General features: G+C 40.2%; 1 protein-coding gene across 1 annotated transcript; it reads right to left on the bottom strand.

The window, feature by feature from the left end:
- Positions 1-5,818: 5,818 nt before the first annotated feature.
- Positions 5,819-11,279, bottom strand: LOC139474392 (frizzled-10-B-like). The gene has a single exon (XM_071257383.1). The coding sequence runs from the start codon at positions 11,073-11,075 to the stop codon at positions 9,312-9,314; it is 1,764 nt and encodes a 587-aa protein (XP_071113484.1). The 5' UTR covers positions 11,076-11,279; the 3' UTR covers positions 5,819-9,311.
- Positions 11,280-26,113: the final 14,834 nt, after the last annotated feature.

The raw sequence follows: 26,113 nt of genomic DNA, 5'->3' as shown, positions 1-26,113 counted from the left end.
TGTGTGTGTGTGTGTGTGTGTGTGTGTGTGTGTGTGTGTGTGTGTGTGTGTGTGTGTGTGTGTGTGTGTGTGTGTGTGTGTGTGTGTGTGTGTGTGTGTGTGTCTCGGTGTTTGTGTGTGTATGTATGTATGAGTGTGTGTCGGTGTGTGTGTGTGTATGAGTGTGTCTGTGTGTGTATAAACTATTAATACGCTGAGTATAACTGTGATCATATTTATTCACAGTATTGATAATTATCACGATAATAATCAGTTGATTTTACCACTGGTAAAGAGGATGTACATATGGCATGACATCCAATGTGCCACAATTCACTGTGCAGAGTTACGTCCCTTAGGTCTGCCAGGAACCTGTGATCGTGGGTTCGAGTCCCACATTCTCTCATAATGTTTCTATGTTTTGTGAGCAGCATACCCGTGTTGGTGGGTTTCACCAAAATGGAAAACCTCGTGCTTTCCATCTACATGAAGTCGACACGCCCTGGTGTTACTAAAATTAGTGTTCAAACTGCGTTAACCCAAACTCACTCACTGAGACACACTATGGTCCATGAATCCATGTAATAGGAGGACATAAAACATCACCTATTTTTTATCTTTACCTTTTAAATCGCTGTACTTTTCAAAATGGGAAAAAATACAGAAACATTTCACTCACTCACTCACTCACTCACTCAGGAATTTTTGCATCGGTCATCTGAGCCCATGACAATGCTCATATATTATTTTGACCAATATAGGTTATGGTCACCAGGGTACGTAGGCTTACCATCGCAGTCTGGCTGTATTAGTGTGACTTCAGACCCGACTGATTTGATGTCCTTGTGAATCCAGTACGAAATATCCTTTCAGACTAACTTAACCAACATACAGGCTGTCACGACGAGCTTGAAAGTGACAGCTGACAGCGAAGCCATCGCTCACTGTCACTCGCTCACAGATGTGACTGTCAATCTAAATATTGTCAATCGATTTGTCGTTGTTGTTGCTGGAGATGCCGCTACTGTTGTTGTTATTTTTGGTGTGTGTGTGTGTGTGTGTGTGTGTGTGTGTGTGTGTGTGTGTGTGTGTGTGTGTGTGTGTGTGTGTGTGTGTGTGTGTGTGTGTGTGTGTGTGAGACAATCAGCCTGGCGAGGCAGCACGCCCCTGCCCGGGGGGTGCGGCCTACTTTAGTAATGGTGGAGCTCTGCTTGACTCTCCACCTTGCTGCGACCGTGTGTCTATGTTTCAAGGAATATATCTAAAAATATTACCACTATTTCTAGGTAGAATCCGAATATTTCACAGATGTATATTCCCTTTGTGAAATAGGAATATCTCAGGGATTATAATATTTCCTGTACTATATATTATAGCAATATCATAGCAATTGTGATATTGAATTATTAAATCTGTTTAATTTCTTAATAGAATTTTTGTACCTTTTTAATACACCATGTCCATCAACATTAATTTTACGTAAATCACAAAACAGAGAATCCATTATAAGGACACCATGTTATTCGAATTAAAGCAAACTGTAAATTATTTATCAAGTTAGTAGCCAATAAAGTACTTTTTTCATCGTCAAGTTCTTACATTTAGTTATATTATATAATCATTATTCAGTTAGAAACATGAGCGCAAGCTGTAACTTAGCAACCGTTACGAGCTAAGTATTTAAACCGGGAGCATCCACTTTTTGTTATTGTCGCAAAGATGACGCTATCTTATATTCGTGTTGTGGTCACGGAGAGTTCTATGGGTATTAATCTATCCTTCGGTGTTATCTTTAGCACAACCGCATGGGACATCCATACTGTAAAGTTATGAATATATATTTTTGGTCTTTTCTGCGGCAGTGACAAACAATTAATTTACCAGAACATATCTGCATGTTTTCTTAAAAACACACGCCATATGCCGCCTCATCGCGCTTTGTAAAGGACCAGATATTTACTGTTTATACAGACTAACCTATATTGTAAATCATCTTACGAGGAACGCTGCGTGTGATGAAAGTACAGTCTGTATATTTAACAAAGAGAAACGCACAAACCAGCAACTGTGACGATGTTCACGGTGTGTTAAAGATAAATTAAAGTAGAAAACAAATTTATACTTGTGCCGTTAACCAACAAGTATGGGGCACAAACTGTACAAGTTTTGTTAACAGTAATAATACCGTGTTGTGATCACATACAGGGAATGCACAACGATATTATCAAGACTTTTCGTGGGATGTCAAATGTACAAAATCTGTACATCCATGTTCTATTGTATGTAAAATATTTACAACCATTAAACATATGTACATGCCTCATTAAGTTCTGATGTTGGTATACATACATTTATATATAGCTATATAGTCACGCCATCAAGAAGATGAAATTCAAGTACTACTAGTTTGTCAATAATGTAGATGTATTATTATTATCGTCATCATCATCATTTACAGATTTAAATATAAAATGCAGCAAAGAGGGTTATTAATATTAATATTAATATTAATATCATCATCATCATCATCATCATTATTATTATTATTATTATTATTATGTTGTTGTTGTTGTTGTTGTTGTTGGGATTGTTGCCATGAACATCTGTTCAACTACTGCATCTCGTATATGGCGCTCAGTCACATATTTATTTTTTTCCTGTATGAAATACAATTGCACAATAGCCATCGTGGCCAGAAATACGTAAATATGTCTGTTGTGTTTAATATTGATGTGTGTGTGTGTTGTGCACGTGTCCCGCATTCCGTCCTCCTTCTTGGTTCATCGTTTAAGCTATGACACGTAAGGCCACGACAATATAATAAGTTGTCTTTCGGAATTACCTCAATCATTTTCTATTCATATTTAGTATCATGAATTTCATATCATGAACATGTTATATAATATACTGAACAAAAAAAGTAAGGGATCATGAATAATTTGGGGGACATTTTTATGAAATTGTATACTTGGACTTGGAAAATATTCTAAAAGATATTCATGATCCCTAACGTTTTTTGTTCAGTATCTATATAATGACCTACCGTACCAAAAACTGCTGTCGAAAAAATATAATTACAACAAAATGTCCTTTATAAGAATGACAACAGGAAAAGGGAAACAAATCAAATCTGAATTTAATTTATGGATTTTTTAGTTATTGGAAAAAAATTGTTTCAAAACAAATTAAACCATGCTCCGTCGTGAGTCCACACCCGAGTTGAACACACCTGTAATTTACTGTAACTTGTTCGTTCATTATGTGTACTGCATGTACATAAACATAGGTTATATTAGGACTAAAATATCTAAATCAGATAGTGAAATACCTGCCTTATTTTCATTACCTATTCTCTATAATTTATCCAAAATATTGTAATTACTATTAACCGTATGTCAAACAATGGTCATTTTGAGAGAAAAATGTTATAATTATGTAATTACATGGTTTAGTATGTTTTAAATGGTAACAATAAATTACAAAAGAAACCAATTACAAAACCTGTATAGTTCAAGCGCCACTTGCATGTGATGTTTATTTTTTACCTGTCCATGTATATACAGTGTTGTGAGTGAATGAATCTGTACAATCCTACGATGGTTGTTTTCGGTTGGTTGATTAAAAACATTGACTTCATACATTGTCATGCGTTGGCGCAGGCGTACCGCGTGCATCAAACGCGTTCCTATTCCATGCGAGACGGAGACTGTCACTCTTCGTTTAGATTGTACGTCACAATGCACGCTTATATTCATTGTACCAGACAGCGGGTATTCCTACTGTCTACGTTTAGTTGCATGTGCAGGGTTCCATTTAGTCTGTCAAACAGACCCTGAAACAAATATATCCAATACAGCCCATGCAAGTCTATAACATTTGGCAAGTCTAGATTATTACAGTATCTGAAAATGGATAGAGTTCCTAGTCTCCTTTTTAAATATTTTTTTAAGATAATTAAACTTTTTTTTCTGTAAAATAGTTTCATTTCAGCGACTAGTCTAGGTTTAATTGTCTAAAGCCATTTTTTGCTAGATTTAATTTCCACGGATTAGTTAAGCTACTTTGTACTTTGAGGCATATTTAGTATTCTTCATTGAATTATACTACTCAAAAGATGTAATGCAACACCGATTATTTTATATTACTATAGTTAATCCGTCATATCAGGACAGATTACCTATAGTAATATGAAAGAATCGGTGGTCAATAACGGTTTTTTAGTAGTATACTTTGGAATAATTTGAAAAAAAACAATACTATAATTAATTTCGATAATTTTATGTCCCAGTATTTTCATGTCGTTTTTGTACGGCGCATTGTACACATGTGAAACCTTTTCTACGTGTTATCTATACTACTTGTTACAGTCCCACATGAGCTATTGGTCTGTATTTCATTATATATTTTGCAAAATATTATGAAAGAAACTTAATTATACTAACTATTGCTTCACAGACTTTTTTAAGTACTTTAAACTGAATCATTTCTCCATTTTTTCCTCACTGCCAATACCACTTAAGGGATGAAGGCTCGGTGATGTAATGTAAACGATTGTCCAATCAACCAATTAAACAACAAAAAGAGTTTGCAACTTTTTGAAAACAAAGCTTTCTAAAAGGTTTATCCAGTTTGATGGAGTTATGTGTTTTTAACAGGGAATGTACCCGGAGGGCAGTTGCCATGACAACACATCAACACGGAAAACCTGTTGGTATCACGACCCTCAGGCACAACCGTTATTTCAGTCGTAGATTTATCAGGTGACGAAAGTATGCGAATTGAGCTGTCCCCGTGTCGTTTTATAAGTAGGTTATCTACCGATGTTGCAGCGGTTAGAAAGAGACGATCAAAGTCTTGTAAGTGGGATATCCTTAGATGACTGCCATTACACAAGCGGTGACGTACTTGACGGTTCACATTTGACCTGTAAAATATTAAGAATTGAGATCGTTGTCTAACAGGTATTTCGTATTTGAATTGCAAATATAAGATATATGCCTAGATGACTCACAGATTGACGTTTTCAAGGACTTGACTTGAATACTAGCACGGTATGTTCTCGGTAGAAATCTAACTGTAAAGCGAGAAAATGGGAATCTGTTTGTAGCAACGAGTAGCTCTGGCCACTTCCGACGTGAAGCATATTTATTTGATTGAAACGTAAATACCTGGATTTTTAGACGATTGTTTAAGGCCGCTTTTAGCAATATTTCAACGATATGAAGGTGAATAAATGAATATTGTTTTACGTCGTATCAGCAGTTTTCCAGCGATAAGAGGCGAGACGGAGGACGAAGACTGGAATTCACACGTTTCCTTGAGGGGAATCGAACCCAGGTTTTCGTTGTATCGAGCGAAACTTTCACCACTATGCTTCCCCATCACTCCTGGGGTTTGGAATGTGTGGTATTTGCAGAGAAAAAGGGGAAACGATAAAAGATCTATTATATTACATTACTGCCATGAATTATGATTTGGAGCTTTTGATCCCGAACCATGCACGGTGTGTGTGACAGTTTCTGCAGAAATGGAATGTACATGGTCGGGATTCTAGTTCCGTGAGGCACCCCTCGATATGGTAAGCGAGAGAAATTATTGCAGGAATTCCCAGTTAGACGTTTCTCGCAGAAGCAACGTCTGGAGCAATTAGTGCATCCTGCAAACAAGATGGCCGCGAAAGCAGTTCCGCACAGAATGTCATCTGCCTCTCGTTTGCAACTCACGCATGACGAGACTGTCGGGATCACATGACGTACTCTTTGTGTGGTGTCCTCGTGCAAAAGAGCTGAAGACACACAACTCTGTCATTGTTTGTTTCGTACACAACAACACGCTCTCATTAGTTTGACAACAAATAATTTATTTAACTTCTGTTGCAAGAACAGAAAAAAACGCCTGTGGATGAATGAACACAAAAATGGAAAGTGGCGAATATTACATACAAATGTGAAGATGGGACACATTCCTGTACTTCGAAATAAAGCTTTAGATCATCGTTATAACCTACGAAGACATATCCGTAAACATATCAAGCTGTGTAAAAAGAGAGATCTGAAGATTTGTGTAAATGTCAACTATTGCATCTCGATGCTGGCTGAAAACAGATTGACTTTTGAGAGACCCCGTGTGATCTTTTAAGTTTTGTCAAGGGACACCCATCCCGTGCAATGAGTCAGAGGGTCCACCCATATAAAGGGAAATAGGCGGCAGCTCGGAGGGGAAAGTAAGTTGTGGGGAAAGTGTAGATACTCCTTGGGGAAAGGAAACATGAAAGAGATGTTCACATGTGTAAATTGCCCCCATCTGTAAATGTTCTCCAGGCAAGATGGGCCCACTAACAACAGAGCGGATCGTCCTTTCTGCCTCTTCATAAACACGTAGGCTTCTTCTCCCGGGAAACAAATCGCTCTCACCAAACACCACCCTCCCCATCCCATAGCCGTCTCCGGTATTATACGTTTCAATACCTGTTGAAATTAGCCCTGATCATATTACAAGACTCGTAAAATATGCACCATGTAGAACACGGCAAGAGCACGGCTGATCACCCAATTGAGATTCAATGTGGGGGGCACAACCTTGGTCCATACAGATAACCAACCGGGGCCATTTTGCTCCCTCTTTTTGACATATTAAGGGCTTATGGAAGCCCCAGATCAGTCGTCTTTTCCAACATCCTGAGTTTTATGAGGCGCACTCAAACGACCTCAAACATGTTTTTCTCCTTATCTAAAACTGAAAATATATTTAAGATTCAAGATATGTTTTATACGAAAATATCATTTTACAATATGTGGTTGATGTTTGGAATAAATTAAACAGTTTTCATCATTGAAACGGTTTTTAACATTCACTTATCGGCAATAAATTATACATTTTATATTTCCTGTCGATTTTCTTTTTCAGTTAACTTGAAATTTAATTATGTCTTTGGTGTCTTTCAAACTTCTCAAATTATACCGATTATTTTCATGCTTTTTATAATTTACTGCAAATTCATTGTAAAACATAAACTCTCTTACAAGGATTCAGAGAAATATACCGATGACGTTTAAGAAGCATCGCCACTACAAGTATCTGTCCGGCTGTCAACGTTAAATCGATAAGATGGCAAGCATGTCGTTCACTGATCGATCAACCAGTGCACACTGCCCTCGCTCCATAGGTAACATAATGCCCAGCTTAGATCATAAATGTTCCAATCAATGACACGAGGGCTCGTAGATCTGCCTATTTCAAGCATGAGCAAATTTATGTTAGAAACCTTTTATCACGGTGAATTTAGGTAATAATGAACCATATTTCAAACGCTTTTGTGGGGTTTTTTTCATAACAAGTTTGTTCATTGAAGTAGCAGTGGTTAGGATTTAACGGTTGAAACAAGATGTGAGAAACAATTTCGCACTGATCCTTTGAAAAATGTTGCAAGGTTATTCATGCATTTATACCCTTTGCGCTAAAATTTATAGAATTTACATTAATCGTATATATATCGAATTTGAGATAATTCTTCAGCTGATAGTGTTTAACCACATACATGTAACATAGTTTGATTATGTCAGTGTCAGTTTCAAATAGCATACTTTATTAGGTAATAATTCACATCGGCTTGCCCGGAATGACACTGTTCAACTATACAAGCATTGCCTTAAGTTGTTTGTTCAAATCAGAACGAGCCACTCGTCGACTCGGTATCAACCTGCATAAATCACCTCCCGGATAAGAAGCGGTACATTGCCCATATACGCCAGTGTTATTTAGATTTAGTATTTCCGTAAACATAGCCCGCGTCTGTATTTGACTTGGATATTGAACACAGAGCCACTACTATCGAATACAAATAGGGCACAGGGGATATGCCGAAAGGTTCATTAATTTCCTGTTGAGGAAGCTTCTTACTCCTTAAGCAATATTCCGCTCCCGTTTAAAGCTATTGCATACTATAGCCAAGTGAGATTCTTTCAGTCCAGCCCAAGCACAATAAAACTTGTAGATCCTCACATGGTTCCAATTAATTTATAAATATTTATGCCGGAACTCATCGACTATGTTTTATGACCGAGAGGTTAGATAGTCCAAGTCTGAAAAAACTGTTCATGCATTACATGTCATTGGCTTGCGGCGTACGTATCCAGAACACTTTGTCATTGAAATTCCTTTGATAAAAAACACTACTGATAGCGCGATCGATTATGAATGCTTTTCTTACGTAAGGAAAATACTTTCAAACTACATCAAAGAGGTTCGTGTTTGTATTGGTTTCCAAAATCCATATCATGTATGAAATTGGGGGTTTAGTATTCATCCAAAATATTGATAATCACCCTGTACAAGCAGGCCTCACACTGCCGCCATCGCCGGGCCCTGTGCTCTGATACATTGGACTTCAAAGCGAATTCTTGCACGGCCAAAGCGGAGACATCGACCGTCAAAAGGTTGACACAGGAATTCGTGTACTCTACGCAGATAAAACGTGTTTTCTCATCATGATTGATAGATGATTGCCCAGGTTCTAATCAATCTCGTATTACGATCACCTTCTACCTAGTACAACCCCCCTTATCTACATTGCTTGACTGTGTGTGCTAACTTGCCTTGGTCACAGGTATGGACACGGGTTTGTCTCGCTGATCGCCCCCCGACACATCGTTACAATAGCTAAGCCGACAGATAGGGACTCCGGCACACTGTGTTTGTCAATAGCGGGTCCTCATATTGACTCACTTGGCTGTCTTTGAACGTATCCGTTAACTGAGAGACGGGCGAGGAGCTCTCCTCTATGTGCTCTCATGCTTAGGGATGGGAGGAACTGGGTAAACAACATTGCTTTCTCTGAGATTTGCCGAATTTTATACCCAAGGGCCTTTAGGCGGGGAAATGTTTCTCTTTAGTTCATCCAGGTGACTTGACGGCCTACCAAACCTAGTGACATTTTCACAAACCTTACAAACCTCGGAGAGGGACTAAGACTTTAAAAAGTTAAATTTACCTTAAGCATCCTGAGAAAAGTATAAATTTCCATGATAAAAATGCTCCGCTGTCTGCGGTAAAGAAAAGGTATAAAAGTGAGAAAATGAAACAGAACGTCATGTATTGGCAGTCAGTGTATTCCACATCTTCCACATCTTCAACTTGTCCATCGATACCACACAATCTTTCTCACTGTCGACACAAACACAAGCCACAGTCACGTGATATGATAATGAGATCCGGTGACTATATAACAATGATCATGATATTTTGGCAAAAAATGCTTTGTAATAATAGTTGCCATTTTGTGAAATCCTCACTCAGTCATACACTGTGTAAAGCAGTTCCTGGCAGTAGAAGGATCACACCCTGGAACCAGCAACTTTGGGCATACACTTAGGTCCATGTTGCTGCTTCATGACAATAACAGGTGCTTGGTGGTAGTTTGCATTATAGTTCGACTTCCTCCTGGAAAACCTTGCTGAGAAGAACTGTCTCCAGGAGGCAACTGTCTTAGAGCTCCAGATCCACATCCCGCTTGTGCTACCCACCACGAGCGACATGAAGATCTTGAGCATGTACACCTCTACTGTTGGTATAGAATGTTCCAGGTGACAGCTCTCCTTTCCGTGGCACTGACGGAGCATGGCCAGAGTCCGCCACCGACTGAAATTCATTCTCTCATAGAATAAACACCCAATAACACATGTAGCTGGTACAGTATATAAAACAGAAAATACTCCAATTTTGGCCATAAGTTTTTCCAGTTTGCGAATATTTGTGCCTTCGTGTTTGAGATTGTTTCGTATTCTGAACAACGCCACGAACCCTGCAAGAATAAACGCTGTGCCTACAATAAGATACACGATGAGAGGGGCCAGGACGAACCCCGTTAGAGCGTCCGTGTCCTGATTACCTACATAACACAATCCTGTAAGTTCATCTCCATCCACCCTTCTCATTGTCAGGATGATGATTGTCTTTATAGCAGGAATAGCCCATGCAGCTAAATGGAAGTAACTACTTAGAGCCTCAATAGCCTCTTGGCCCCATTTGCGACCGGCTGCGAGGAACCAGGTGACCGTTAGGATGACCCACCATATCGAGCTGGCCATCCCGAAGAAGTAAAGGATGAGGAACACGATGATGCACCACGTACTCTCAAGTCCTTCTTGGATGAGGAACTCCCGTCCATCTCGACCTCTGTCACACGAGATAGCCCCTGGACCCGTGATCGCCCGTATCATATAAGCTACCGAGTATATGGCGTAACACATTGATAGGAATATTATCGGTCTCTCGGGGTACTTGAAACGGGACGTATCGATGGCGAAAGTCAACACGGTGATCGCTGTTGACAGACAGCATACTGACGCCCATACAATCATCCATATCTCCGCGAAAGCCTTGTCTTCCTCGCGGAAATAAACGTCGATATCACAGCGAGGGGCGCATGAGTTGTTGCCCTCCAGTTTCTCCACGTGCACGAACCTCGTCGGACAGATGTCACTGTCCCTGTAATGAGGACGTCCGTATTTCGAAGGTTCTGTTGTTGTTTTCCTGAATGACTCGAATATTCGCCTGAGTTCTGGATTGAATGAATCGAAGTTGGGCTCAACAGGTGCTCCGGTCTTAAATTCAGGCTCTTCAGTGACGTTGGGAGCCTCGATACACAAGTTGTCCTTATTGCTCTTGTCGGGGAGGTTCTCGCACGAGAGCATCTCGGGCCACGGAAAGTTGAAACTTGCCAGGACAGGAGCACATTCCTTCTTCACCTTCTCGCACATTGACCGACAAGCTAGAATGATCATTGTCTCCTCTACCATATCAGAGCACATTGGAGCGTACAAAGAGCACAAGAAAAACTTCAAAAGTTTGGAACATCCGATCTGAACAAGTGGTAAAAACTCGTGAACTTGTATAGCTGCGTCCTTCTGATTGCTATGTCCCACCATGTTAGGCATACGAGTGAAGTTGTATCGCATGTCAAGGCACATGGGTATAGTGATAGGTTCACACTTGGCGTTATCGTTTAGTATCCCGTCACGGTAATGAGACATACCCTCAATGCTGGCGACTAAACACGCCAGCAGCACACACACGACCCGCAACTCGGGGTACTCCATCCCGAGGGTTGTCGTGTTCCCTCAATGTCCGAGAGTTCGTCCGCTGACCACTGCACGGCCGGTGATCGCCCCGGCTGAGTCTACACTTGGAACCCCACACACTCGGGCCTCTCGACAACTCACTGATACACCAACACTGTTGAAACTGCGTGTATGTTTGGTTGAAATGAACAACACTTGACACGGGCTCGTCACAATCGCTCCGCTTCGTTTATATTGCCCCTTACTGCTTCAAAACAATCTCCACGTGGGGAAGCGAGCACCGTTTCCCTGCCCGAACGCAGACTAGATGTAAATGTTACTCACATTCAACTGTCAGTCGATATATCTGAAACTGTTTACGTATCAGCCACGGACTATTTTCCGCGCGGCACGATTCGCTTAGGCGCGCACCTCGGCTATGAAGTGGGCGGGCTCAAGCGAGGCGCTGAACACACCGCCGAGCAGTGTACAGCTGTCAATCATGCAACTGGACTGGCAAGGCTCTGTGATCTACCGCATAAAGCCACGCCTACTTTGGGAATAAGCCACGTGCTTGCTCTTGCGGGGACATACCACAGCTTCATGTTTACAAATCCACAAATCCTGTTTGCTTCCTTTATTTACAAACATACAATTTCGTTTAATAAAGAATTAAGGCTAGTATTATCCTGAAACGGAATGCGATTACAAAATCGTCTCCCGTGAAGATCGGGTAGAGAATAGGTCTTCAGCAACCCATGCTTGCCGTAAGAGGCGTTTTTGCTTGTCGTAAGAGGCGGCTAACGGTATCGGGTGGTCAGGCTCGCTAACTTGATTGATGCATGTCATCGTATCCCAATCGCGTAGATCGACGCTCATGATACCAATCACTGAATTGTCTGGTTCAGACTCAATTATTTAACAGACCGCCGCCATACAGCTGGAATATTGCTGATTGCGGTGTTAAACACACAAACAATCAAAATCGTCAAATGAGTATTTATATTGCTTGTCACTGAGCTCTATTATACATATTAGCAGAAATGCTCGATTGTAACAGAAATTTGTGAATCTGCTTTACTGAAAAAGCTTTAAAAAGTAATCCAGTTCCACAATTTAAAGGGTCCCGGGCCCCTAAGAAGAAAAAACGTTATCAAAACAAAATTAAGTGCTGAAAATCAAGATGAAGACATGATTAGAGATTTACCTATACAGATGAAGTACCACTTTTCGATTGACTACATACCATTTCCTTAGTAGTCCAGAAGAAAGTCATTTGCTTAAATTAACCTACAGATTTGTTTGTTCTTTAACACCGCACTCAGCAGTATTCCAGCTATATGCCACGGTCTGTAAATAATCGAGTCTGGACCAGACAATCAAGTGATTTAGATCATTAGCATCGATCCACACAATTGGGATACGATGACATGCATCAACCAAGTCAGCGAGCCGGAGCAACCGTCTCTTACGACAAGCATTGTCGCCTTTTACAGCAAGCATGGGTTGGTGAAGACCTATTCTATCCCGGATCTTCACGGGTTTTAACCTACAGAGGAAGATATAGATATTTTCATGTGGTGATTTTAACCAAATCATGCCTTATAGAAGAAGAAAAAGAAGAGAAGGATATAAATTTATTTGGTTCATATAACGTTTGCCTTATAGAAAAGGAATATATAGATATTTAGATCTTTTATTAAGGTATTGCTAAGTCTGGGCTAACTAACTCAATAGATTTCTATGTATTAACTGGACACATGTGTACACCTGTCAAAACAGACATGTCAAGCCTGATTCAATTTACTTTAGATGAAAAAGAAAGTCACATCTCAAATTGCTTGTCTGGGTTCGAGTTTGAAATTTAGAGAACGCCCAATTCTAATATTCAGAAGTTAAAAATCTTCACAAAGCACAGTGGCGCTATTTTCAGCCAAACGTTCCTCGAGTGCGCTTCAATTCTTTCCAGCAAACCAAATTAGTTTTGAGTTATTTGGATAATCATAACATACACAAGAATATGACCAGTTACTTTTACCACTGCGTATATATGTCCCAGTAATGTGACGTAAGAAAACCTTCTCGTGACCCCCTGGAGGTTCTGTCGGGAGGGGTTCAGTTACGCCGATGGGTTGTCCAGGCGTTGTAACGTCCACCCCTGTCGTTGTCTCCGCTACGTGCAACGGATGACACTTTTATGACTGCAACACGCATCATAAACCTTGGAAGGCATGTTATATCGCCAGAGGTGATTTGGATACCAGATGCAATAGACTGCTAAATATTATCTTCAAACGATTAACTTAAATTATGACATTTTTTGCGATATTAAAAAAATCATAATGTTCAGCACAATTGACCCACACAGATGAAAGATGGCACTGTAATGCATGAACATATAGCAAACGCATCATATGTTATCATGTTTATGTTACCAATTATATAACTGCCGGGATATAAAATAAGGTTAATTTTCCCGACAGGGGCTATTAACGTCATCAAATTATATTTTTTGTTAAATAATATTGTATAGTTGTCATCCGAAGCAATTAAGGGAGTAAAGTATAAATATACTTCGTAAACGTTCACGTGTTTCTGGAAAAAAAACACAGAAAAAGAGGCATTTCCAAAAGCAGTTAAACCCAGGGAGGATACCATGCGTAAGAGGGACGCGGCCAACAATGCGCTAGCCCTTACATAACATTATGCAGCGATAAATTAAAACGTAATACAGGTCCAATTTTCAGTGACCTGTTGAAGGAAGGGATTTGCTGACAACAATAGAGCGAAAAGCACTAGCACGGCTGTGGACTCTCACTAAATGCATGTCTTTTCTTTGAGAGATTTATTTTTTTGTTTTATTACAACAAACCAAGTGTTTTTTTGCACAATCGACTTCCCGTTTCAATTATTTCAAGGTTTATGAACTTTATTCATGTTAATATTTAAGTCTTTTAACATTACATTTATGTGCGTATAATAATTTATAGGTTCATTCGGTGCATAGGTTCTTTCTGCGAGGTAAGGTAAGAACGTTAAATTAAACTGTTTTAGACTGTATCAGAGCACGGTTGGCTCAGTTGACAAAAGCGACGCAACTGCTGGTCTTTGGTTCGAATCCAAGATTCAATCCGATTATGATACGTGGTTTGTCAGCACCATGGCGAATTCGTGGCTTTACCAAGGTAATAAACGTCTTAACGGCCTGTTCTAGGGACATTAAACCCAAAATAACCCAGTGACTCGTGAAGATGTGAAATTCGTGAATAACACAAACAAGCTCGCTTGTTTGAGTGTCAGAACTGTTGAAAGACAAACCGATAACGATAGACAAACAACAAAACACATGCAGTGCCAGGTTGTACACACTAAGACTAATGGGGACCCCTCTCATAACGGACTCGCGGTATGCGGACAACCACATCTGTTAAAGTGCTGACTTTTTGACAGAGGGAGAGATTATGTAAACCTTATATGTTTTAGTTATATGACGGACTAAAGAAAGTATAAAATTAGATTTGACCAAAAAAGTCGAAACGTTATCAAAACGTTACTTGGTTGAAAACAGTCGGCGAAACACAAGGAGCACAACACAACTGGGATACTCGTATCAAATACATCTCCATCGAATAACCATTTGTTGTTTGTTTCATTTCTAGCCACAAACAAACATGGGTGTACACTTTCTTTTAACCGGCAGTTTATATATGAGTTTATATAGTGAAAGAGTGAAAACGAACACAATGAAAAATTCCATAAAAACACAATGTGTTTTTATGGAATTTTTCAGTGTTTTCGTTTTCACTCTTTCACTAGTTAATATTACATACTCTAGGGTTTGCTGTTGTGTTGAATATTTCATAATAGTTTATTTGATTTTACTAAATGGTAGCAGATAATTCTACAGATTTGGTTTGACTGTTTGTGTAAGTTTGTAAATTGTCCAAAAAAAGATTGCAGATCTTCTTCGATAAAACAGGCAGTTTTATGTTTCACATGGAATTGAAGAGTTATGACTGAAACTTCCGTAAGAAAACGACACTTCATTAAATCAAAACTTTTGAAACACACGCAATATTTTAAAACTGTATTAGTCTTTGTTATCATTTCTGTGCAATTTACACAAGTAAATCGACCGTCGTTTTTAACAATGTATTAAAAACGCGACAGTCGCGTGTTTTTTTATAGTTATTTATCCAAACATTTGCTTTAAAACACCCTTTTCGATTAAAAAATCCGTGTACCTTAAAAGTATCAAACAATGGTGAGATGTGGCAGGTGTGCTCCCACTGTTGTATATCCGGCGTGCGGCAGGTATATAATATCATTGTCTCACCACCCTGTTTACTTTAAGAACAAAACACAACTCAAGTAACGAGGAAGTATGTTTTAACACACACGTTATCAATAGAGGAGCTTCGATGATGCTTCGAGTTGTTACCAAGTACGCTTCGGGTCTTTTCAGTGTAATTACCTTACCACATTTGCTATGGAAACTTGTAATAACGACTGCTGACGGCGGTAGCTATTCACAGGTAAAGCGTCGCCTGAATAGTCGCGACCGGCCTTACACCAGCCGGGGCTCCTCTCGAAGTCGGTCCATCTATTGAAGATGGCGATGGTATCAACGCACGTTTGCCTCGTAGGTAATTTATGACACACGGGCAATCATAAATCTGAAGCCAGGCGATTTAAAAGCAAATATTCACAACACAGGGTTTGAATAGGCTATAGAAGTGTCGGTCTGAGCGCTGAAGGCGACTGTCCTCGCCTTGGATGGGCATAACAGCTGGACGGATAGGCCACGATGTACACACTATAGCTCGACTTATTTTAAACGATGGCACCCTTCCACCCATGCAGAGCCACTTCTCACCATGGTACCTGTCAGGATTGTCCGTAACATAACACCTGTACTGAACTGATGGACGAAAGAAAGTATACACTTGACAATTCACACTCATTACTGTGTACTGTCAAATTGCAACCCCCGTGTTCCTGGTTGGAACAATACTCTGATCTACACCTAAATTTATTTATTTTTTAAAAATACCGTGGATTTGTTTTGGAGTAAACACGAATCATATAGAAGTTGAAAATATAACATAAAGGATTTCCCATTGCTGATAATGTCCCGGGCCATGACTGCAATTAATTTCATCAAAACCAGTCTAGATTAAAAAACTGCCGGACCAACAATATGTACATCCAGGTTTGATGGTGACTAATAATGAAACAAACAAAAAAAGGTATTCGATGGGTGAGTGAGTGAGTGAGTATGGTTTTACGCAGCTTTTAGCTATCTTCCAGCAACATCACGGGGGGTGGGGGGGGGTGGGGTGGGGGGTTGGGGTGGGGGGGGAGGGCACCAGAAATGTGCTTCACACATTGTAATCATGTGGGGAATCGAACCCGAGTTTTCAGCGTGACGAGCGAAATCTTTAATCCAAGGCCCCCACCGCCCCTTTCAGCCTAGTAAGGTTTTGATAATGTTTGTAATTATTTTTGTTAAATCCAGCTTTCAAGAGTATAAATTAGAACATGTTTGAGAAGAGATACATTGATTGTGTAATAAAGATTTGACAGACTATGTTGGTCTAGCTGTTAGGCTGATCAGTCAGCTCGAAACAAAGCCATCACGATGTTCCATGAAACAACCCCCTAGTTTTTGGTAGGTAAGGGGAAGTGTGAGTGATGCCCCTGCCTGCAGTTCCTGCAACAGTTCCAGGAATATATAGTACATGTGGTAAACCATGGCCACTTTGGTGAAGCTCGTTAAAAGCCAGGATTATTCCATCTTTAATGGTGCATACTTCCCTCGTTCCTCCGAACAAGCAGCTAATGTACTTTTCCACGGACCAACGCTTTCCATGTTTGTGTCTCGCTTTCTCGTAGCCGCCATATTTAGTCACACCACGTCGTGTTTAAGCCGGTGCCTTTGAAGTAGCTATTAAACGCGAAGCCGTCACCAAACGCACACATTTAACAGTAAACACGGAATACATTACAAACAGTCACAAAGGTGACCTAGATCCTAGCTCACATTATTCACAGTTAACCGCTCTATTATACGTAAAATGTACTCACGTAATAAATAAATTGGAATTAACCTCTGACCTGGAAGAAGTCACGCTTGTCGTTAAGTTGTTACTCAACCTAGTTCGGCGCTGTAGAAAATTAGAATTCCATATTCCGCCTTTGACGCTTGGCCCGAGCCTTGAACTGTGCTGCAAAAATGGCAATATCGTTTTATTTGCAACTGCCTATAACTATTTTTCACAGTATGGTGAACAGTTGAGTAAGCATGAATCAGCCTGTGAAATATGTTCCCGTTTCACCTCGTAGTCATCTCTTTTGAGCAGGTTCTTTCTGGGGAAGGGCCTTGTTCCACAAAGCGATCTTAACGCTAAGACTACCTTAACTCGTATTATGTAACGTAGCTGTAAGATCGCTTCGTGGAACGAGTACCGATCTCCACAACCCGAGAGATAAGGGGCTGTTTGGAAATCTTGTAGTTCAATCGTTGGCTTTAAGGCCAGGGCACCGGTCGCGATTACCGTTATCGGCACGACTGAAGGCTACAGAGGTGTGTGTAAAAGACTGACCTATACTCACACTCGGTTAACCATCTGTCTGAACACATTTATAAAAATTGTAAAATATAATTTTGAAATGAGTGAATTTTGTAACGTCGTTTTGCGAAGAAAATCAAAGTGTTTGTTTGTTTGTTAATTAACGCCGCCTGCAGCAATATTCCAGCTGTATGACAGCAATCTGTCAGTAATCGAGTCTAAGGTTACACATGTTTACCACTTTGATGAACCCACGAAAACGATTACGATGACGATAAATCAAGGATCATAACCGGGATCACTATGTTATTTCAGGTGGATCCTGCCACAGCCAAGGGAAATAACTCAGCACAGTTACTTGGATCCCTGACCACTGCCAAATAAAATGCCAAAGTATGATTAATGACACGGTCTTTTAAAATATTCTAACATTTTGCTATGTAAACGCCTTTGTCCAAGTCGTGAACAGCAAAGCGATCATAGTATATTTTTGGCAATAACACGTAACTGAACCGATTTTTTAGTGTTGGTGTGAAGATCTTCGGACTTTCGACATTACAGAATATTGCCGATCTGGAATCTAGTACCATAAAAATACATGATCTTGAATGATATATCGAGCTAAAGGACTTCGAGTTAAAGTTGTTCGCGTTTACAAGGTTTTTCCGTGTTACCAAAAGGAACGTTGTCGCTCCAATGAATGTCACTTCAATGCCACCCTGTCTATCACGATGAACACGTGTGGATTACTAAGCCTAACACTCAAATTTTATGAACCATTTTATAACAAGCAATCGGCCATATCCATAAAAAAAACCTTTACATCCGGACTAATATGCTAGGCTGTTGACTGACGCTAACGTGATGCGCATGCGCAATAACGTATTTGTCCTGATGTCCGGTAGATGGCGGTGTCACGTGGCGACTGCGGTGGGGCTACAGCTCGCGCCATTGTTCCCGCTGCTCTGTTTACGGGAGGTTTAAACTGACCTGGTCATAAATGTCAGTCATTATTCTGACCACAACTTGGATACTGTAGAAGTCAACACCGGGGCATGCAGCGTTAAATAACAATAGATTCATGACTTGTATTGTCTGCAGTAAGACGCTGTCGGGTGATGATGATCCCCCCTGACGCTCCTGCATCGGGAGTTCTCCTCGTATAATGGTAATGAAATCATTCTCCACGACACCCCACGTCGTCAAATTAGTGGTCGACATAACTGAATTTCTACTTGTGTGTATGTTTGTGTCTGTTTCTCGCCTGTAGGTCTCCTGTTGTCCTGAGCTCGAATCCCAGATTCGCCTGATATTCGTCTTGGTTTTTGGCACATCAACAGCGGTGAACGTCCCACATCAATCTGCTAAGCGTCCATTGTACAAGTCCGACTATATCATAAGCATGTGCTTATGAATCAAAAACTACCTTATAGTATTGATACCGGGGTTCGCGCAAAGGAAATACGAGATACCAGTGAAACCACCTTATCTGTTTCATATTTAGGTCTATACATACAGATTCAGAGTGACAACATAATTCTCTGCAAGCCGGTATGATCTCAACTTTCCAATAGTCAAATTTCCCTTTACGTCGATCAATATTCCTGCAGCTCCAGCCTTTGGTGTCTACATTTCACAACTGTTGAGGTACCATCGAGCATGCTCATTCTACCAAGATTTCAATAAGCGTCATACGACTCTTGCTCAAGCGTTGTTTTATCAAGGTTACAACATTCAAGGCCCCAGCAAAGTTTTCATTAACATTTATGGTAGACATTTCAAAATTTCACGTATGAGTGACACCGATGCAATTCCCTATTTTGACTTGTATCAAATGTTCCCGGGTTTGTTTCAGGTGAACAATTGACTTGCCTTTGCATGTGTTTGTGACGGCTTCCATCGGTGGGGTAGAATAAGTTCACCTTTTCGCGATGTCATCACTATTTGATAGTCATTCATTAACACATGCTCATGATACATTCGGAACCGTACAATCGACCCTGCTTTCAGCAGAGATTTGTTATGATGATAGAAAGGGGTTTGTTGCTTTTATTCATCTGAATCCGTGCATGTCGTTTAACTTGTCTAAGTGAAAATTCTGTTTGTCTCAAAATTTCCCTAGATCTGTTTCTTAATTTCTTTTTTTGGTCTTATTAGTAACCTCTGGCTCTGACAGGTGTCTGTGAGTCTGTGTCTGTGAGATGTCTCAATATCATTAAAATCAGACCTTACTTACCGCTACCACTAAACAAAGATCTGAAGTCATCCCATTAGGGGTCACGTCAGAACGACCTTTCATTCGACCAATCAGTGCGTCGCTTACCAGATTATGAAAGTGACAGTCGGAATGTGATTACTAGTCATGCAATATCGAAAACTTTAACATGGTGTATTCCGAACGCTAGTAACGGGTTTAACGACTGAATCCTTACAATCTAGACCATCTATTAGCCATTTCAGAATGTTTTTTTTGTTCAGGTTTCAAATTTGTAATCGGGAATTTGTCAAAATATGTTTCGAAGCGTAGTCGACAATTTGAAATTTGTGCCGTAAAGCACGAGAAAGCTGCCTTCTGATTGGTCATTCCATTGGTCGGTCAAAGTTCGCGCAAGGTCGGCCTGACGTGACCCGTAATAGGATGTCCTCAGATCTTTGTTTAGCGGCAGCGAGAACAAAGATCTGATTTTAACGAGATTGTGAGATGTGTGTGAATCTGTGTCTGCTAGGTATCTGCGAGTTTTCTATCTGTGTATGTCCATATCTCCGTAGGTCTGTTTCTTAATCCGAGGTTTTTTTTCGTCTGTTTAGTAACCTATTGCTCTGACAGGTGTCTGTGAGTATGTGTCTGTGAGGTCTCGGTGAGTTCTCTCCTCTGTATGTCTATATCTCCGTAGGTCTGTTTCTTAATCCGATTTTTTTTTGTCTGTTTAGTCACCTATTGCTGTGACAGGTGTCTGTGAGTATGTGTCTGTGAGGTCTCGGTGAGTTCTCTCCTCTGTATGTCTATATCTCCGTAGGTCTGTTTCTTAATCCGATTTTTTTGTCTGTTTAGTCACCTATTGCTGTGACAGGTGTCTGTGAGTCTAAGAGATTTTTGTGAGTCTGTTCATATGAGTTCATGTCTGTTATCCATGTCTGTGTCTCTTTCAACGGAGAGTCTGTATCTGTCCGATGTCTTACAATAGATGGCCCAAGAATACACCACCAAATTAACCTTATGACTTATTAACACTTTAAATGGCGTCACCTAAACATTGCATAAGATCTTTTTCCTGGTTTGGTGATATATTTATGGACAAAATGTACCGTGAAGTTTGTCCTTCAGACACGATGGCTGCTACTGGTAGGGCAAGACATGCTCTCTCCTGTCTTGAACACCTGGTGTCATCAACAGAAAATCACAGTTCTTCGTCGGTTCTATTTGTCGCTCCCATTTCGTTAGGAATTTGTTAAATTATATAATTTTGTTGTGACGTTTCTGTACGTTACTAGACTCCATGCATGGACATTCGCAGCTGTGGTTTAATCTATACCTGGGAGGCATGTACCAAGCGATGCCCTGAAATTCTATGTCATACTTTATGTTTGAATGTGTGATTGTGTCAGTGTATCTTTATGTCTGGTCTGTATGGCCCATATCACGATGCACTTATTAGTCCAGATAATTCCTCAGACTGCCTGATTATGTAATCATACACTTTAAAAAATGCTGAAACCATATGCTGAACATTCCACACGCATGCCTTCTCCACGCAATTTATCTTTAACGGACAGCCTACCAGTATTTCAATGTAACATGTCAGACAGCCAAATATAGCTGTACTTCACGTAGCAAAGAACCTTGTTAATCCGGATTCTGCCCTTCCAAGTGTTATTGTCTTCACCCAAAAGAGTTTAGATGAATGACTATTGATGCCCCTTGTATTAACAAAAAAATATTCCGGAAGGCATGGATTTCGAACTAAGGGCTTTATACTGAATCGTTTACGAATTTTCACCAAAATAATTCAGTTCTTTAGCGGTAAGGGCTGAGATATTCGGACATGACAAGGTTGGGTATACGGTTGTGGCTGGAGTTTTTTCCTCTTCCTGTCAACACTAAATTGCCATGTAAATTATTGCAGAAGCGATTCCTTCTGCACAGTAACGAGTTTTAATGGCAAAGTTATCTCGTTACATTGAAGGATTTTACAAGAAAAAGATATTCGAAGTTTCGAGTCGGCAGTGATAAAAATAGTTTGTAAAACTCGTATTGTTCATATATCTTTTTCATTTTCAAAGCAATAAATCAACTTAGATTCTACTGGCATTTACGTGAAATATACCCAAGGCAGGTCTCCGCTATACGTTCTACAACGTGAATACTTAAACGTCATGCATTCATGTAAATCATCTTCAGTCGTTGTGTTATTATCATTGCTATCATCCCATGTCCGGGGACAGCGCGAAGATCAAAGACAAGTTTTTCTCCATTTGCATACATGATATCGATACTCGACGATGAAATACTTGTTGTCATGAATACAGAGCGTTTATGTAAGTGTGGTAATTTATATTGATCTTGCTTTGACATTTGTTCTAAATGTCAGCATATCTTTGATCTGACTGTTTTCATTGCGCCATGACACAACACGTCAGTGACTGAAATTAACGAACAGCTGGACCGAGTTTTGGCATGCTTTAGGAATCAGTCTTCTCTTGCAATGTCGAACAACGTGCAGGTTTGCCATAACATGAATACTAGTCAATTAATTAAGAACGTGTAGTTAATATTGTGTCCATAAAGACTGTCCATATTAAAATATTCACATTTACTCGATTTGTCAAAAATCAATTACATTTTAAATAAAACCTTAATTTGAAAACTGAATTCTGAATAAAGTTTCTTTCAAGAGTATATTTATTCTGATAATCGTGCGTAAATAGTCAATGGTCCACTACAAGCATGACCGAGTTTACAATTTAGACACTTTCCAGAAGATAAAAAATGTATAAAACGCCAAATATACGTCTCCCGTGCCCCAATAACGTCAAACTTTCAAATACATGTCTCACGTGCCTCAACAATCTCAAACCTGCAAAAAATACGTCTCGCGTGCCTCAATAACGTCAAACTTTGCAAAAATACGTCTCACGTGCCTCAAAAAGGTCAAACTTGCAAATGTACGTCTCAAGTGCCTTGATAAAGTCAAACTTGCAAATATACGTTTTTTGTCAATAACGTTAATAACGTCAAATTTGCCTCATATCAACAATCCCATTGATTATTTACAGGCTGTTGTAATAAAGCTTGCACGTTTGGATTACGGTGTGAGGTAGTCACTAACTCATCACTCACTCACTCTCTAGGCCAAAAAAGGATCTTTATGATGCCCAAACCTCGACGTCATGTGTGTGCATGCAACGTCACCTGTGACGTCACACGGCCTGTCTGGATGGGTTACCAATGATTTCACTTATATTCTCACCCACTGCCTTAACCACATATGGTGCCTTATATTAAACTCATTCCATGCCAAATGGTACCACCACATCTGTATGCAATATGGAAACACTTACAAAGCTTAGCGTCAGACCAACCGCCTCTGTATCACAGTACCAGTATCTCTACGCCGGTTCTCAATACAACAAGAAACATAAAATGACTTCTACACGGTCACGGCTGATGAAGTGGCTTCAATGAAATTGGGATGAAATATTAACGTGGTCATGTTATACGAGATTATTTGACATGCTCACTGACTTTACATAACCACGACGAGAGACGTGGCCCGAGACACAAAGCCTTCACTGTTGGCTCTGCAATTTCTCCGAAACCCTCGCTCCTCGCTTCCAGTAACCGCTGTATGTGCATGTACTATTCATCGAGGCAGAAGGTGGAATGTCAATGCACCGCACTCACCTTGTTAATAAATGCATCTCATTTGCAATCAGGCAGTGAAACGTATTGTAGTTTCGGCAGCTTGTCGGATTTATTACTGCACTGGCCACTCAACCATAAACTGTCTTAATTATCTATATTCCCCGTGTGAAGTCTTACCTTGTACTGGCCGTCTAATAACGCCAAGACGGTTTTTTAAAAAATGCCGAAAATGTATTGTCAGATGATTCATTCAGAATTGAAAAACGGCCTTGCCACCTATTCGTGCGCATAGCCAGTGCCTATATATACACGCTTGGTTATGCTATTCATTTTTTTTCAAAGACAACATATGGACATAGGGTTTTATTGTGTCCATAATACCCAGTAGTCCATGATAATTATTCAGTGTTGAGGTCATGTTATACCAACATCAAACGCAGAAATGCAATGCTTATATATCCCGCTACGTTCGACACCACACTTCAGCAAAACTAGAAGACTAGTCTGGAGAGACTAGAAACTACCACACGTTTTATTTTCAAGAATAAGAATCAGCTAAACTTGCATCATGTAGATCTACTCATAAACAACTGTTAAACAATCACACTCCTGTCACCCACAGACAGTATCCTCCGAATTCGAGACTGTGCGAGACTTGGCGAGGTCATAAAATATATCAATACGCATGAAAGAAAGTAGATCCGTCGTAAATGAAATCTGTGAGTGATATTAGTGTGTTATGGTGGGTATAAACATTGATTTCCTGGGGTTTCTATCACGGGGTCGGCAGTGTACGTGGCCTTTACGACATACGACGGTAGTAACTGTCCCAGTACGTAACGCTCTGCTTGGGACTAACTGATTACTCGGCAGCTCCAGACTAACCGAACACGTGCTATGTGACGTCATACTTTCCTACTTTATTTGAAATCATTAAAAAGACGAAATATGAATAATACATTTATGAATATCACGATGACAGATATACTGAAAAGTTTATATTCCAGTCCCAAATAAGCAGTATATTTTGTCTTAGCATTGAGGAAGATAACAAAAACTGATTGCATTCATAGAAATTCAAACGTATTCATTGAAGTTTTCACGTTGGAGAACAACCGAAGAGCAGAATAACTCTTACTCCAGTGAAATCACTTTTACATCAAAGGACTGAAATGGATACTGATATCGGTCGAAAACTTTTATGTATTTTTTAATTATAGATGTTTCGGTTCATGTTTGTTTTCTTTCTCAAATATATTTCTATGCGGTTTTAAGTTTGTTGCAGACATCCTTGTGTCGTCGGTAGATTACCTTCTTTCTATTCCATCAGTAAAAGAACAATGCATTATAAAATGTGCAGACAGAGGCCGCCTCCGTGGTCTAGTGGTAGAGCGTCCGCCCGGAGAGCGCAAGGTCCGGGGTTCATACCAAAAGACGTTAAAATATGGTACTTCTTGTTACCCTGACTGACGCCCGGCATTAAGGGGCTAAAACAAGGACTGGTCGGCTCGGAGTCAATATACTGTGTCTGAGTGGGGTATTTATGTTAAACTGTGGCATGGTATCTCAGTGAGCTAGCACTATAAATCGGCATCAGTCCGGACTAGTACAAGCAGCCACACAAACACACACACGTACATGCACGTCGCTATACAAGTGCAATAATCTTGGACGCGACGTTAAACCCAATTTCACCTCACCTCACATATGCAGAAAGACAGTTCCATCACTAACACAGTCAGTCTAAAAGGAAGGCACATCATCGGCGAATATTATGGAAACTGTGGCTACGTGAAAATGAGTTTTCTCCTTACACAGACAGTGATCATATATACGAACATGTGAATAATTATCATGTTCCTCCTATAATCAATGCCCGGTGACCGCAAGGCCGGTGGTTCGATACCCGGCCGCGTCATACCAAAAGACGTTAAAAGATGGTACTTGTTGTTACCCTGCCTGGCGCTCGACAATAAGGGCATAAAACAAGGACTTGTCGGCTCGTAGTCGGTATACTGTGTCTGAATGGGGTTTCCATGTTTAACTGCGGCATGGTATCTCAGCGGGCCAGCACAAAAAACGGCATTAGTCGGGACCAGTACAAGCAGTCACATATATACACACACAACGTTAAAATAGCGTACTTGTTTTCACCTTGCCAGGCGTTCGACATTATAAAAATAAACCAAGGAGTGGCATGGTGTCTGAGGGGGCCAGCACTATAAAACCGGCATTGGTCCGGACTAGTACAAGCAGCCACACACACACACACACACCTGCATGCGCGTCGCTATAAGTACAGTTATCTTGGAGGCGACGTTAAACCCCTTCTCACATCCTATCAGCAAAGATGAGAGAGAAGAATTTAATTACCACATCAATACATGTCATACTTCCATATTAACTAGTTTCTCTCCAATATGGCAGTAGGACTTCCGGTAACGACAGTGCGCAGACTCGAAGACTCGGAGTGTCACTCTCGTGTCGATTTTCTGCCAGCACTGATAACGTATCATGTCATTGAGTTGATGCTCATCTAATAAGGCCGGCGTTTTCCTTTACATTAACGCTGCTTCATGTCAATTGAGGTTTCATTTAAGTATGTATTTCACCAGTGTTTATAGGAACGCGGCGCCGCTTGG

Source organism: Haliotis cracherodii, unplaced genomic scaffold (genome assembly GCF_022045235.1).
Source record: "Haliotis cracherodii isolate W230 unplaced genomic scaffold, xgHalCrac1.p SCAF_3, whole genome shotgun sequence".
Classification (NCBI taxonomy): Eukaryota; Metazoa; Mollusca; class Gastropoda; order Lepetellida; family Haliotidae; genus Haliotis; species Haliotis cracherodii.
The sequence above is the reverse complement of the archived record's forward strand: the minus strand, read 5'-3'. Positions and strand labels throughout refer to the sequence as shown.

Coding starts and splice junctions, on each gene's coding strand:
- LOC139474392 (XM_071257383.1), bottom strand. CDS start 11,075: ATGGAGTACCCCGAGTTGCGGGTCGTGTGTGTGCTGCTGGCGTGTTTA.